Source organism: Zootoca vivipara, chromosome 6, assembly GCF_965207765.1.
Source record: "Zootoca vivipara chromosome 6, rZooViv2.hap1.1, whole genome shotgun sequence".
NCBI lineage: Eukaryota > Metazoa > Chordata > Lepidosauria > Squamata > Lacertidae > Zootoca > Zootoca vivipara.
In genome coordinates, this window is record NC_142589.1 from 38,193,367 (window position 1) to 38,209,977 (window position 16,611).

The 16,611-nt window shown below is 41.2% G+C and overlaps 1 protein-coding gene across 3 annotated transcripts in view; it reads right to left on the minus strand.

Annotated features, from left to right (window-relative positions):
* Positions 1–16,611, minus strand: part of BANP (BTG3 associated nuclear protein) — a 151,936-nt gene that overhangs the window by 103,586 nt on the left and 31,739 nt on the right. For all 3 annotated transcript variants that reach the window (XM_035118178.3, XM_088670995.1, XM_035118181.3), the window contains exons 5-6: positions 11,009–11,131; positions 8,714–8,889 (exon numbers count right to left, since the gene is read on the minus strand). In XM_035118178.3, the coding sequence (XP_034974069.1) occupies positions 8,714–8,889; positions 11,009–11,131 (299 nt within the window). The remainder of the gene's footprint in view (positions 1–8,713; positions 8,890–11,008; positions 11,132–16,611) is intronic.

Genomic DNA, 16,611 nt, shown 5'->3' on the forward strand with positions numbered 1-16,611 from the left:
GAAGCCGGGATGATAGAAACACTACCTAGTCAGCCCAATTTGTATGCTGAGAGCACTGAAACATGGGACTTTTCCTCAGACTGGAAGCTCCCCAAAATACCTGTGACAGGGGAAAACAGGTGCTTTAAGAGCAGAAAGGCAATTCGGACACAACCCCTCCAACAAAAGAATTCCTCAATGGAGAATCTAAACAAGTGAGATATTCCCAAGCTTTCCCCTGACACAGTGACCAAAATTATTTTCATTGCAGTAAAATCCAGCTCTCTTCTCATGTTGCATCTTTCCCCTGTAAGGTGTTGGCAGGTACACTGGGAAATGGAAACACTTATCAGGAGGATAATGGCATGAAAACAAGCTGCATGAAAGTAGCTCTAGCCCTGGGTGTGGCTCCAAGCACTTGTCACTCTCACTCTCTCTGAAGGCCATTAGTAAGAAAACCTTGAAAACATATTTTTGTTGGATTGCCTCATCTAATCTGTGTACTTTATGCATAATTATCTTGATTGGTACTGTCGTCAATGTATACATGCTTAAATACATAACAACAGCCCTGCAGCCTTCTTCATAGTGGGTGCCTCAGGGAATCAGGGCATGAAGGCAATAGTTCTTGGTTTTATGTTCCTAGCAACTGGTATTCAGTGGCAAACTAATCTGAAGGTTCAAGATGAAAGACAGCCTAGCTGTAAACAAATCTGGGACTGTTAAGATTCATTTAACACATATCCTGTCGGATATAAGAGCAACTCCATATCTGCACAAAACTACTGGTCGCCCATCTCAGCCACTTGTTCAACCTTTAATTCCTGGCCCCACCAAAACCACTACTATTTGTGAAAGAATTAACTTCGAAGTCTTATTCTTCAGTTAACTTGCCCAAATGCAGCACATACAGGCCTTTCCATGATTTCCAACCAAGCACTGGTTCCAAGTTCTACTGTAACACTGGCTGCTCGTCTGTTCAATGTATTATCTTTGGCCAAGACAAATGGATTGCTGGTGACTTAATTGTTTTTTTCCTTACATTGTAGAGAAGATTTATGAAACTGACAAACTCTTCAAAAATGATCAAGAAAACAAATCCAAGGAAAATGATCTCAACCTTAGGAAACTGGGAACGCAAATTATTTTGGCAAAACAATATCACCCAAAGGGTTCTAAACATATGGAATGAGTTACCACCCAAGGTCCACTGGAAGAAGCACCATGGCACTCTTGGGACCATGGAATTCATTTGCAGTAAACATCGTGAGGACATGTGGGGATAAGAAGGTCAAAAAAACCACAAGTGCGCCCAGGGATCCACTCACAAGATTCACTTTCTATGTTCCCCTGATGCCTATAAAAGTTTCACCTGACAGAAAATGAAATAGAACACAGCTGGGGATGGGGGGGGGAGCTTGAATTCAATGCAAATGCAAACATGAGGCAAGTAAAACCGATCTCAGTTTTATAAAGATATAGTTAAGAGTTTTCCCCCAACATACCATTTTACTAACTCATACTAATTCTCCATCTATAAGGAGATTCACCTGAAGATAAAGTGTTATGTTTCCACTCAACAACTGCATCCAAGCAAAACGAAGTGTGAGGTAAGTAATTCTCCGATAACAAAGTTTTCAACTGTTGTTCAGTTGCAACAGGCTTCTGTTTGGCAGTGCTTTTTACCTCTATCAAAAACACAAGGAAGTTTCCTGCCGGCTGGAGTTTCAACCATACTATTCATTTATACAAGAGTGGTGATAATGAAGACTTTTGGAATTATTGTCTTGTAGCCCAGTCACTCTGTAGTGGGCACTCCAGGAAAACAATTCAAGATTAGCAGTTAACAGGAAGAAATTCCAATGCAATCCCATGAGAGGCAAGAGAGGGTCTCTCCATCAAGACAAACGTAACACATCCATCCCAACATGTGCACACAACAGCAAAAAAGATCAGGGACCAGCTCCCCACCTTCTGCTTCACAAAGTCTTCCACCAATCCACCTTCATTCTCTATCCTTATCATTATCTATCAATGCAGGAGCGTCAGTGTTCAGAGTCTAAATAGAATGGAAACTTGAGGGAATTTGTTTTTTTAAGGAGCGCAGAAAACTTGTATAGCTCTGCTCAGAAAAGCAGCCCATAACTATCAATTTCAGAAATGTACTAGTCTCCCATTGACTGCACTGCTGCTCCAGGGTACTCAATATAGCAGCTGTAAAATGAACACAAATCACACAAGAATCACCAAATCTTTCCCCATTTCCTAGCAAACTGAAGTCTCAGATCATGTTCCTGTGAACAATATTGGGTAGTTTTGTTCGGCTTACTGAGTTGATTCCTTATTCCTGCTATTGTCTGCTATTACTGTGCTATTGTCTTCCCAGTTCCAGAGATCTTGGTCTCATTCTTTGCTGTATTAGCATCAAAATGCAAAAGTCGCCATTACCGAGAAAGGAGATTTTCTCCCTTTGCAACTGAGGAATTATTTCAAATACATTAAAATTCTCCACAGATGGCCTGCTAAGTTGCACAACTCTGCTTTCAAGAACGCATACTTATATAATGGTTAGGTTTGTCATCTGCATGTCTGGAATCAATCAGAAAGTCCAACTGCAGTGTTTAATTAGCTGAACAATGGTCACCAAGTCTGTTTCTACCAACACTAATAACTTTCCCTATTTGGTTAATATTTTTCATTTGTTTCAATTGTTTTAAAAATTATTAGATCATTCAGCATTTGCTTATTTTTATAAATGAAACTACAACTTAAAACTGCGGTGCTCATCACAGTCTGATTTCTACATCATGCAGCAAACTCTCTAAAGTATAAAAGAAGATATCTGCAGTCGCTCAACACACACCATATTCCAAAGGCTACTAGGAATAAATAAGAGCAGACTGGCCAGAGCACCTGCTGTTTGAATATCCCAGCTTCCAGGCAACTAGACATTTAATGTAATTGGATAAGACTGAGAGCTATTTGCCTATTGGGGCTGTGCCGATCTCAAAAGCCATATAACCCTGTCCAGCAGCTCAATCTCAAAAGCTAAATAACCCCCGGCAGGGTGGATTACAGTAGACCATACTCCAATTCCAGCTCCCAAACTAGGCTGCTATGAAGTTGCAAGACCACTGCCACGGCTGTCCCCACCATCACCATGCAAAATGGTACAACAGGAAGTGGATTTGACCTGTTGCAAATCTCCAACATATAATATATCAGGGTTGCAACCAATGTTAGTTCTACTTAGAGTAGACTCCATGAAATTAATGGACTAACCTTGGCCCATTAATTTCAATGGATCTACAATGAGTAGAACTTAGTACAGCCAACAGGTCTTGAAGTCACACAGATGAACTGGCTTCCAAAGCCAACATTATTTACACATGCCCTTAATTCTACCACCCCTCTTTTCAAATGTCTGCAATCACAATCACAAAATCCATATTGGTTTTTTAAAAATATAATATTCATTGTGGCCAACAGGAAGAAAAATATCCCCATGCTCTGTCTTGAACTTTAATTTCTCTAGAGTAAAGAAAAATGTTCTCTGGCTGAAAAGAGGCAAAACAAAAAATGGGTTTGTTTGAATGTTTATTCTGTTTTCATCCACCAAAACGTTTGAGAAGCTCAGCCTCTGTCCACGTAGATATATGCTGGAATGGCAAAATGCTTTGTTTAAATATTTGACAGGTTATGCTATAACTTGCAAGAATTATTTTTAAAAAGCAAATATTTATATAAACTAAGAATGTCTATATAATCAAAGAATGAGCAGTTTCCAAAAGACAACCAAAGCAGATGGGAGCCCACCATGCACATGGAAATAGTTGAATAATTTGTCAAGTTTCTACAAACTGTTCTTCAGAGCAGAAGGGATAGCTTTGAAAGAACACTTAATGGTTAATTTGAAAAATATTCTAACCATTACATTGCCACTTACTTAAAAACACTTCAGGGGAGAAGATGTGAATATTACATTGGCGGCTTTCTGCCACGGAAATGCAAGCACAGGTACAAGTTTCCAGCTTGGCCCCAACACATCCAAGAGTTGACGGGTTCAGAATGGCTTCTTAAATTGTTCATATAGAACGATCAGGGTGCATGGTGGTTTATAGAGAAATGACAATAAGTCAGGCCTCTGTCCTGAAGAGGTTACAATCTAAAATTCAACATTCTCCACGATCCCTTTTATGCACCAAGCACAAATGGAGGCTTGTAAATTTTGGAATTCATCAAATCTTCAGTAACAGCCAGAAGCAATGCACAGCATTTTCAGTTGTCCAGACATTTTGCCAAGAGGGATAAAAAGTGGGGGTCTTTTTATTTGTTTCTTAGATTACCTGGGAGTGAACCCCAGTGAACTTAGTAGAATTCACTTCTCAAGAGACATATTTATCATTTTCTCTTTGTGTGTATTAATATTAAAATTAGAAAACCCTGAGCCCTCATTGGAAAATCTTCTTGAGATGTGATAAATGTATTAAATACATAAAATAAGAATAAATTTAAAAGTGAAAGTTACAATAGAAACATATAAACCAGTGGTTTTCAACCAGTGTGCCATGGGACCCTGGGTGGCTTGAATAATGGTCAAGGGTGTCGCGGGCAACACTGGCCTCCATCCCTCTTTCCTTCCCTTCCTCTTGTTGGGCCACTAAGGCTGCGGGCATCTTCTTCCCAGGCCCCTGTGTGGCAGCGTGATGAGGCACCTCTTTTTGAGGTGGGGGGACTGCCAAGGAGAGAGGAGAGGAGGCTGAAGGAACACTCCACAAGGGAGGGTGTTCAAAAAGGGGTGAGGGGCTGCTGCCTCTGCAAGCAGGGGGTGACATGACTGGCCTTCTGAGGCTCGGAGTATGTTTCTTCACAGGGTTGCCACAGAAAGAACGTAGCTGGTCAAGGAAACAGTGGACTCAAAAAGGTTGAAAAACTCTGATATAAACTATTTTAAGGTACTAAGCTGTATCATGCCTATAAAAATCATAAAAAATAGGTTGATTGGGCTGGTTTACAAACACTTTTAAAGTGACATCGTTTTCCAGGTTTCAAAGTGGCAAAGAAAATGACCCCTTATCTGTAAAATACCACTAACACATGTGCATACTCACACTCGCACACAGACAATGTTTTCAAGTTCACTTGACATAGAGCTCCCCCTGCAGTATAAAATAATGCTATAGAACTGTTGGTTTTAAAAAGCACTGCTTCGTACTGATTAGTAAGGGGGGGAATATTCTCATCTGCTTCCAGCACCCCAGTTAAGTGTTACTCTGCTTTTTAATAAGTAGTTGTTGATTGATATAGACCCAAAATATAGACAGGGCACTTGATGAGTACAGTATAAGCAATCCAAGGCTAGTAAATGACTTTACCTGTTCTTAAAACCAATCTGAAACCTTGTTTTTCTGTTAATGTGAGACAACTGAAATGCACATGATTCCTTTGACATGACAGATTGTGCTCCATGCTCTGTGTCCCTACATGCTTATTTGGACCACAACATCTTTTTATTCATTAACAAAGAAATTAACATTTTGTGACCAAATCACAACTTTCTTCAGGCATTTTAACCTTAACTCTTCCTTGCATATCCTGGTGCATTTTGCAAATAGCTATCCCAAATTTAAAAGCAACTTATGTTGCAGCACTGGAGGCCACATGGGGGGGGGGAATGTGTGCTAGTCATACCTTTCCCTTTATCTCCAATGCTGAGACAGAAGTGGTGTAGCTTTTTATAGCCTAAAACCATACTACCAACACACAAGAGGTAGGTATCAGCAGGCTTGGGGAAACCCAGAGGTTTGCATAGGTATACAAAAATATATGAGGAGGGGGACCTAGAAGAGAGAGAGACCCCTAATACAATGAGGACTGAGCATGCTCCATGGGACCAGAATGCTGTCTGACTGTTGACAAAGGGAAATCAGGAAACCAGGCAGGAGGGAGAATGGAATCTTGTATACTGAATGAGGAAACTGAATACACCCACCCACAGCGGGTGACGCTGTGGGTTAAACCACAGAGCCTAGGGCTTGCCGATCAGAAGGCCAGCGGTTCGAATCCCCACGACGGGGTGAGCTCCCGTTGCTCGGTCACAGCTCCTGCCAACCTAGAAGTTCGAAAGCACGTCAAAGTGCAAGTAGATAAATAGGTACCGCTACAGCGGAAAGGTAAACGGCATTTCCATGTGCTGTTCTGGTTCGCCAGAAGCAGCTTTGTCATGCTGCCCACATAACCTGAAAGCTGTACGCCAGCTCCCTCGGCCAATAATGCGAGATGAGCGCCGCAACCCCAGAGTCGTTCACGACTAGACCTAATGGTCAGGGGTCCCTTTACCTTTTTACAGTACACTTCTCTGCAACCATTTGTTCAGTTGGGTCTGGGTCAGTCCCAGTTTTCCTTCTGAATGATGGGTCTGTTGTAGTGTTTCTCTCACATTTCTGTCATGATAAACACGGTAAACTACGCGGCACATTATGTGTGTTAAGCTACGTCCAGTAATTTGAAATGCAGTGAATTTGTCTTCTGAGCCTTCTCTACAGCTGAGCAAAGTCACCTCTAGACTTTTAAGGCAAGAGACACAAGGGTGGAGCCTGGAGGGCAATTCCTATAACTAATCTTCGTTCTCAAAGCGTTCATAAATCTTGGTGCGAGCTTTATTGGATGGATGTCCCAAAGGCGGTTTCACCAGCATTTATATATACAAGATTCCTATTAAAAGTCCAACATCTGTCTGCATGAAAATCTGTGCCAAAGAATCATGTTGAAAAGGTCAGACTGCTACAACCTCTTTTTACTCCATTAGAAATTGCTTCCCTTAAATAAACAGCTGAAAGAATTACTCAAAATTATTGCCTTTTCCAATATATACCGCGGGCAGAAAATTTTAACTATAGTCTACTGCTTAGAAAATTTGACTACAACGTGACAAACATCCCATTCTCATAAGGAAGTGGGAGAGGAGATCCTATTCATATTTGAGCTTTTTCAAAAGACATAAAACATTCCACCAATTTTATTAAGTATTATTTATTCCTGAGTTTTAAAAAGTTCCCATGGACTGGAATGAAGAATTTGAATTTTGCTTCTGTAGTTACACCTTCATTATGTGGATGGGGGCACACCACCATTCAGAAACATCTTTAATGACAAATTCTTCGCTCCAGTTCATTCACCACCATCCTCCTCTCTGCCATCCACAACACATCTTGCTGCAGTTATTTATCGCCACACCTCTTAACTTTAGAATCCCACAAGAGTCACCTTCTGATCATAGTCCTAACAAGATCACCTATGCATCAATCCCTGGCAACCTCTTAATACTTCAAGGGACAAAGCAACTGCATTAAGTCCTAATGACTGGCTGGCTCTCCAGTTACCTGAAATACCTCTGTATCTTGCCCATCTACCACAACTGTTTTAGGCTGTACCACTCCAGTAAGGGCTCCTCCATACAGAAAATGGGTATTGTAGGGAGAACAGTAAAAGCCTATTCTTCTCAACATGAGTGTTTTATCCATGAAGGAGCACTTTGTGTATGAAGAAGGAACACTGTATCATGGAAGGCCCCCTCCCCAACCCAGACACAGACTGACTGCCTCAAATTACACAAGGCTTCTGCTCCTCTCAGTTGCCACACTCTGTATTGTTTGCCACGTCTATTGATTGCTGCACCTATTTTTCATTTGGAATTATATATGGACTCAATATACAATGCAAAAAAAAAGGATTATTAGAGACATATTCCAAATGGTTGCATTCCAGCAATGTTGATTTTCAGAGGTTTGAAGACCAGAGCAGAGTTTTGGAAACTGAAAAATTGCTGACAAGGCTATCGTATAAACAATACATTTTTGATGGGAATTTCCTGTTTTTAAAAATATTGTTTAGAGTTGCCAAAGTAACTGTTTACTTTCAGAAGTAACAGAAGGGCATAATGAGTTACAGGAGGCAGCATGCTGGTACATTATGTTGCTTCTTAGAGAAATGAAGCTGTTTTCATAGGACTGTGTTTCAACTCTAGGCACAACCACAGAATTAAGTCACAGTTCTGAAAGCCTTATATATTTTTTGAAATCAAGTGTTCTTGATCTGTTAGATTACCAGAATCTCTTGAAAAAATTATTCTGTTCTGGATATGTCCCAAGAACACAATGCCTGTTTGGACCAATAAGAGCAAGTAATGAAAGAAAGCTGGATGCTTAAGTCTGACACTGCTTTGTATGCAGTGTTTGTTATAATATCTGCCACTTTAAAAACTACAGAACATAGAGTACGGGTGACATCAAAACCTAGTGGAAGGGGGTGAATTTCCCTGGCATTTTAGGAGCTGCCCATCACCTGCTGCTCGAAGAAAACAAAGCAATACATTTCCCAATTGGCAGTTTAAGAAATAACCAGAGAACACGCCAATACACTTTAGTACTATTCAGTTAACCCAGTGCTCCTTGAACAAAACCAGGGCAAGCAGTTCTTTAGATGCTAATGCCATTTAAAAAGAGCAAGTGAGGACCGCAGGTGTGCTAAATACAAGAGTGCTGCAGACTACAAGCCAAAAATGGGGAGGAAAGACAACTATAAAGTTTTTTTAAAAAAACAACAACAACAGGAGAACTATTTTGTGCATGCCTCTCCTAGGAGAACAGAGAGATTGCACCATACCAGACTATTACGGCTCCAACATTCAAATTAACACTAATTTGGACAAAGAACTTAATTATTATCTGCTTACCTTCAGAATTCAGTGTAATAAGGGTAACATTGTTCCCAATATTCTGGCTTCCTAACTGGCCACTGTTGGAAACTGAGTCACTGGCTTCAGAACCACTCTCCCCGTCCTCATTATGGCTGTCTTCATGCCCCGGCACCTTCACAACAATGGTATTCTGCCTCCGTCCAGGAACAGCACTGAGGAAGTGGGAGAAATTCATACAATTTGAAGAAATCATATTTGCACAGCTTTACAGATTTCAGCATGGTGCTACAGAACACTAAGTTTATCAAGTGAGCTTTCTCTTTATCAGTAGGACAGCAACATATATAGGAACACAAGACTATACGAAGCTGCCTTATAACAAATCAGATCATTGGTCCATCTGGCTCAAGATTGCCTACCCTGACTGCCAAGAGCTCTCCAGGATTTCAGACAGGGAATCTCTCCCAGCCCTACCTGGAGATGCCAGGCATTGAATCTGGACCTTCTGCATGAAAAGCAGGTACGCCTCAATGCGTTCCACATGTGCTGTGTCGGGATGATTTTGGGTGTCACATGGCAGGACAGAATTTCAAGCAAAGATCATAGAATCATAGAGTTGGAAGGGTCCGTGAGTGTCATCTAGTCCAACCCTCTGCAATGCAGGAATCTTCTGCTCAACATGGGGCTCAAACACAGGATCCCTGAGAGTCTCATGCTCTACCGACTGAGCTATCCCAGGCTATCTCCGAAGCCCACATTCCCAGCACATTCACACTTCTGTTTCAGTGATGATGGCTTGGTGATGTACACAAAACAGAAGATGGCAGGATCCCCAAGGATGTGCTCTACAGTGAACTGGCTTCAGGCACCAAGCCCACTAGCAACTCTGTGTTACAAAGATGCCTGCAAATGTGACAAGGCAGCTAGTAACATCAACCACAACGTGTGGGAATCCCTTGCAGACAACTGCAGTGTCTGGAGACAGATTATGTATCCATAGCAGTGACCAGAGGAGGAATGACCACCAGAAGCGGCGCAAAGAGAAGAAACACTGTGGTGCATCTGTAGCAGCACATCCCGTATCAGTCTCCACAGCTATGGAAGGCACTGCAACCTTCCAACAGTTTGAATTCACCCCAAAAGGCACACTCCTCCATTGTCTCCCGAGACCAACAGATGCCAACAACATACTATATAAAGGAACTCAAAATATAAACTTTGAATATATTTTATTTTGTTAGATTTCTATCCTGTCTTTCAATCTTGAAGACTACCCAAGGCATATGCTCCCACCCTAAACCTTGGCTCTCAGTAGATCCTTGTAGCTATTCCCTTCAACTTTCATCCTGCAGGCAATCAGGTGGTCCATTGCCTGATTGGGTGATCCTTGCTCCTTTGCCTGAAGGCTGCAAGTGTTTATACTGTCGAAGGGCAGAGAGGGAGCAGCTGTGCCAGAGGTGAGCTGCTCTGTTGCCTTCGCTTTGCTCTTTTTATTCACTTCCCTTTAGACAAACCAGAGTCTTAAGCTCAGGCTAAAAAGCACTTCATCTGGGCCATATTACTAGTTACAGGTAGCCGTGTTGGTCTGCCATAGTCGAAACAAAATTTTAAAAATTCCTTCCAGTAGCACCTTAGAGACCAACTAAGTTTGTCATTGGTATGAGCTTTCGTGTGTATGCACACTTCTTCAGATACACATGTACCTGAAGAAGTGTGCATGCACACGAAAGCTCATACCAATGACAAACTTAGTTGGTCTCTAAGGTGCTACTGGAAGGAATTTTTTTTACTTTGTTTGGGCCATATTAGTTGGTTGTTAATACTGAGGTTATAGTTAGAAATCAGACAGGTTTGCTGTGGGTGGAATATTACTGTATTTTAATATGCTGGTTTTATTGTACAGGGGTATCTGTACTGTTGTAAACGGCTCTGGAATCATATTTCATGAAGGACAGTATAGAAATTATTTATAAATACATCAATAACATAACATACCATAGCATGGTGTGTCACATGCATATATCAACTCATCCAGAAGAGCATTTTCTCTGCAATACTGCAAACATAAATACATTCATGTAATGTCCATGGCCCTGAGCACCACAGACGAATAGCAAGCAAATGAACTCCAATACAGGGAGCTAAAATAATTCTAGGGCACTAAGTTGCAAGGGTATACCTCAGATCCCTCCCACTCCTATCAACCTCCTGGAGAGCCTCTGCCAGTCCGTGTAGACAATACTGAGTCAGATGGACCAAAGGCTTGACCCAGTATAAGGAAATTTCCTATGTACACCGTGGGAAGAGCATTGCTTAGTTGCAATTACTAACGTGCTAAGGATGTTTTCCAGTGAATCCGCTGGTCTGGGCAATGGCTCTTCCTGTCCTACCATCTTGGCTACAATCGAATTCTGACGATCATTGTTGAGGATTACTGTGGTCTGAGGGACGACACTGTAAAGACAATAAATGTAGAGGAAAGAAGAATAAACAGAATGAAAGTCAAAAGCTCTTCTGCCATTCATTAAGCCACTCTTGGCATTTTAATGAATTCTTCCACGGATGTGTTGGGTTATTCCCCTTCTTTGGTTTCAAGGCTGTTTACTATGTATCAGTTCTTAAAGCTTGTAATCCATCATATTTTGATCCCTGTACCATCCCTAGAACTCATAATTCTTTAAAGGGGCTGACTGCTTCTGTGGAATTATGTAATGTTTTCTGACCTCTAGCAAAATTATTCAGTTTTTGTTATCAACTCAAAGTACACACAAGGGGGGAAAAGGAGTCTGCAAATGCCCAAACCCAAGAATGGCTCAAGTTCCTATGTGAGTATAATTGATGTTCTCCTTTCTCCTTTTCAACTCAACACAGGAACTCCAGTTGTGGGACCCTTTAACTAAAAGACATAGGAAAAGTTAAGGGGCAGAGAGAGAAAGATTAATAAATCATTTGCAGTTTTAGTTTAGGTAATGCTAAAGGATGCACTACACACAGTGTCCAGGAACCCACATATGCTGTTCACATGATACCTTTGCTCAGTCTTCTCCATTTCATTCCAACAAAAGGACTGGACTCCAACCATGCATCCATTTGCATGCTCAAAGGAAGCCCTTTGGCTTAAAGGGGTCACAACAAAACACCACACTTATCTGCTCTATTTCATGTTCCCCCAGAACTTTTCAGGTATTCTACAATTTGACTTGTGAGTTTTAAATGGCATTCTGAACCTTCTTTGAGACACTTTATTGCCATTCCTTTGGATGTCCAATTCTTTATCACCCACATCCCTCAATTTCAATAAACTCAGAATGCCTGTTTAAAAAGTGTCACTTACCAAGGCTGCAATTTTTAATGAACACTCTGAATAATTAATTGCAGCAATAGAGATAAATGCAATAAAATTAAGCTTCCATTTATGGAGACCTCAGGCTTTTGCTCATTCTGTAGTTTCCTTTGAATAGAAAAATCTTTAAAATGAAAATTGATATAAAATGGGAAAGTCCTTTTTTTAATAAAAGAACTAATGCATTTTGTAGACCATTTTAAAGTGTGCCTGATGGCATTTAATTAACTTAAAACAACTTAAAAATGAAAGGAGAAGAAATGCCCTGATATAAGCCATTAGTAATTAATTTAACGAGCACAAAGGGTTATGGGTCCTCTGCACTGCAGAGAACGTGGTCTCACCAAGTACCACTTGTCCCCAGCCCCAGCTGTCTTTAGCTGTGCCCTTTTCCAAAGTGACACTGAATTAGGCCACATTTTTCCTTCTTCTGCTCAGTAAAATCTCTGGCAAAAAGAACTTCCAAGCGACTGGAGCTACGTGCAGGAAGCATTTACTAACAGCTTCATTTGTACAAACAGAGGTGCCAAGATTCAAGTTGGTGTGGAAGTTCCGTGAACGGGTGAACTTCTAAATGTAGCCATTGATACTGCATGTGCTGGATTCATTAACAGATCCGGAGGAAAATTCTTTCAGCTGAAATGGCTCTTCACGTACAGTGCTTGAATGTGCTATTCAAGTGGGAAGTTGCAGGAGTTATTGAGAAGCAGCTCTTGGGATGCAGAGGGGGAGCGTTCATGTGTGTGTTGCTTCAGGTATGCACAGGTGCCAAGAAGACACATGCAAAAGGAGAGGGTTAGTACAAGAGACCAGCATTATTTCTTGGGTTAAGGAGCTCTTTGATAACATCTGGTGAAAACTATTCCCGAAGGCCCATCAGAAATGGCCATTTTGGCTTTGGGGGTTTATCTCCCAACTTACCAGGATCAGGTGTTCAGAATAGGATAGTTTGAGATGGTTTCATTCTCTAGTCAGAGGCAAAATCCAGAGACATGACTATGCATAAAACATTTGGGACAGAACTATCCAAGATAGTTGGATGCCCTGGAAGGCAACAAAATCAATTTGTTTGGGACTTCTGGCAGTTCCTGCAGCCAAGCTGGTGCCAAACGTATCGCTCTGCTTTCCTTTGAACCACATCAGAGAGACCAAGGGGGCTTTTTGTTATCTGGGCAGTCCAGGACTTCCATCCACACTTGCGCCCTGCGGAGGTCACTTCTGTGCTGCTAACGCAGCAGCATCCCCGGAGGTGCACTCCGCTGTCTCTTTAGACAGCTGGATGCCAACACTGTGTCTGAAAGCAAGCACATCCTAATTGCACAGGGCTTGGTATTATTTTTAAGAAGACTGGAATGCATGAAGAAGAACGGAATACATGATATGCATATCAGTTGCTTAAGTTGGCTTCTCGAGCTTCTGCCAAGATTCTTTTTCCTGTACATATAATTGTACTATCTGATGGACACAAAGGACTTGACCCAAAGAAGCAATTCACATTCAAAGGCTTTTTTTTGTAAAACAAATATTAAAAGGCAAACACAATTAGCTACAAACTACAAACAAAATAGTTAACACCCATGAGCAAAAAACTAAAAATGTATTGATTAAACAAAATCCTGTAGATAATTAAGAGTGTTAAAATTAATTACATATCATGCCACACATGGTAGAAGGAACAACCTAAATCAGATATAGCAGGATGTGGTGAAAGGAATTCTACCTTTTAACAAAACACAGCATAAAACCACAATAAACAAATAAGCCCCCCCCCAAAAAAAAGAACAGAGGTTAATTGCAGGTGGTATCAGATCTTTAAAAAACATTTCTCAGTTAAAAGAAGATTCCACCGATCATAGGAAGGTCAGCCAGAAGGCCTGTCATCTGAGCTAATCAGCATCAACTAAAAACATTTCTGTCTGTACAAACCCAATGTAAGAAGGTTCTTCCTAGAAGAGCTGCCAGCATAGCTTCACCAAAATAACTTGGGAATTGGAAACATTTGGAAGCAAACTACAGAATGGAGGAAGAGAAAGACACACAACATTGCATTCAGACAGAGGACATGGTTCAGTCCTTCAGTATATACTGAAATTTTGAGACATCTGTTTATTCTGAATATACTAACTACAAACACTTTTAGAATAAGCTATATTGCTTATGGGTGATATCCAAGTGGTGCAAGTGGAATGGACTTCTGCTCAGGCCACATGACTTTTCTTCCTCTCATCTGCTCTATGCACTTCCTAAATCTGGTCAGGGGAGTTAGAGGACCCTACAGATACGATTGCAGGGGGGCACAAGGTTACAATAGGGAGGAAAGGAAGGGGAAGGGGTTTGCAGAATATGGGATATTTTTCTGTCTCAGTATGAGGAAAAATACAAAATAAAGCACAGGTTTATTAAAAGCATAAATGCCTCAACCAGTTATTTATGCCATTAATAAAGTTGTGGGACTTGGCTTTTCAGGCTCTCATATTTTGGCCTCTGTTTTGAAAAAGTGTTTGTACTTCACAAATAAGTTCCTGCCAGAGGTAAGTTTTAACATGGAAAGAGCATGTGTGACTCATATCCATCATCATCAGCGTTTAGCTTTTCTTGGCCAACAACCTGTCACTTACCCAGGAGGCAGCCAGTAAAAGAAGAGGACTTTTGGCACCCTCCAGACTGCATTACTCTGGAAGAGAAGGAATTGGGTGGGGCAGAAGGAAACCAGAAGGAAACAACTGACATTTCACCTCCCTCAAGGTAAATGATCAAAGGAGTTGGGTCAGACTGGTGTTATGGGAAAACTCACATAGGAACACTTTGGGCAAGGAGCTGATTCCTCTCACAGCTCTGATCAATGGGCTATTTATAGAAATACTTCACCGGGTGAAAGAGATGAAGGAGGGGCAGCAAGATTTCCAGGACCTGGCTTGAAATATATTCTTTGTTCATTCTTTATGAACACAATCCTAGAGGCACTCACATAAAAAATGCAGTACAGTGGATACACGCCTTTCCTTAAACACAGTTACGAGTACAGTCTGTTTTCCTTTTTTACAATTTTTTTTATTTCTTGGGTTACAAAAGTACATGCATTGTCTCTATTTTCAAGACTGTTTACACACTTTCAAGGGTGATCAGTGAAACTGTTTTATTACTTACACCACGCTCACAAATTAATTGGCTTACTATATTGCTTCTCAGCGTCTGCACTTTCACTTTTCAAGTTCCAACATGGGGTGCGGGGGGTTGCACATCTATTAAGATTATGTGGCCATGGCCCTCAAGCTGCAACAGGACAAAGAGGCAATGCTTCAGATATCCCCAGGCTATGGATTTGGGGAACTGAAGTCAAGGGAGACAATTGCCTTCTAAAGGATCACAAGTATACAAGACCCACAGAAATGAGGGGGTCCTTTAAGTGGCAGCACAAGTCATGGTGGAAGGACAACTGCGCTGGAAAAACATTCACAGAGCTTGATTTCATTACCATGACTGGTCTCCCTGGTTGCAGCTTATTGAATAGGTGGGACAAACAGTGTTTGTGTTTGCCAAACCCAGCTCTTAATTTCACACCTTGAAACTTCACTTTGGATCCCAAGTATCTGGAGCATCACAACAAGCCAGACATTATAATGATAGCCTATGTGATTATTAAAGTCACTTTATGGTCAGAAGCCAAAACATACCAGCCATCCTCCCAATGTGACTCATGAACTTGAAAGATTTATGAAGTTGTGGTCAATTTGCAAAACGAACAGGCAAAAAAGCAGCATTTATTAAAACAGCAAAAACATTCCGAGTATGTTTCTAAAAAAGCACCTTTCAGTTTAGCCATGCACAAAAAAACTGTGGCTTTCTCTAAGCTACAGAAGACATTTATGTGGGGTTTATCCCCTCAGCCCTAGCTCTACAAAGAGTCCCTTTGAATGGGTAGACAAGTACATAGGGATGATTTAATGGTTTCAAGTCCAACTTCACCAACCAATACGGAAAGCCTGTTTAAATAAAGTCTGTTGCGGTTTGTTTTCCTCTGGGGGAGGCCATTTAACACAGAAGCATTGCCCACTGTAACCATTCATGAAAAAAATGCTGCATTCAATTGCAAAAGGTTCATTTATGGAGCAATTGTCCGGCTGATGCTTCTATGACTCACAGATCCCAAGACTGGGAAAGAGAAGCTTGCTGCTGTTTTACAATACCTCGGCATCAGTAAAAAAAAAAAAGAACTTGCTCATACATTCCCTGTTATGAGCTGTTATTTTTAAACATGGCCAAAAAGCTTTGATAATGAAATTTACATCCCTAAATGTAAAGGTCTCTAAATATCCCTTTGGCCCCAGCTTTTAATGCAGGCAGTTCGAAAGCACGCAGTGCAACTGGATAAATAGGTACCGCTCTGGCGGGAAGGTAAACGGTGTTTCCGTGCGTTGCTTTGGTTCGCCAGAAGCAGCTGAGTCATGCTGGCCACATGACCCAGAAGCTGTACACCGGCTCCCTCGACCAGTAAAACGAGATGAGCGCCGCAACCACAGAGTCGCCTGCGACTGGACCTAACGGTCAGGGGTCCCTTTACCTTTATGAAGCTGGTAAAGAAGAGAAATAA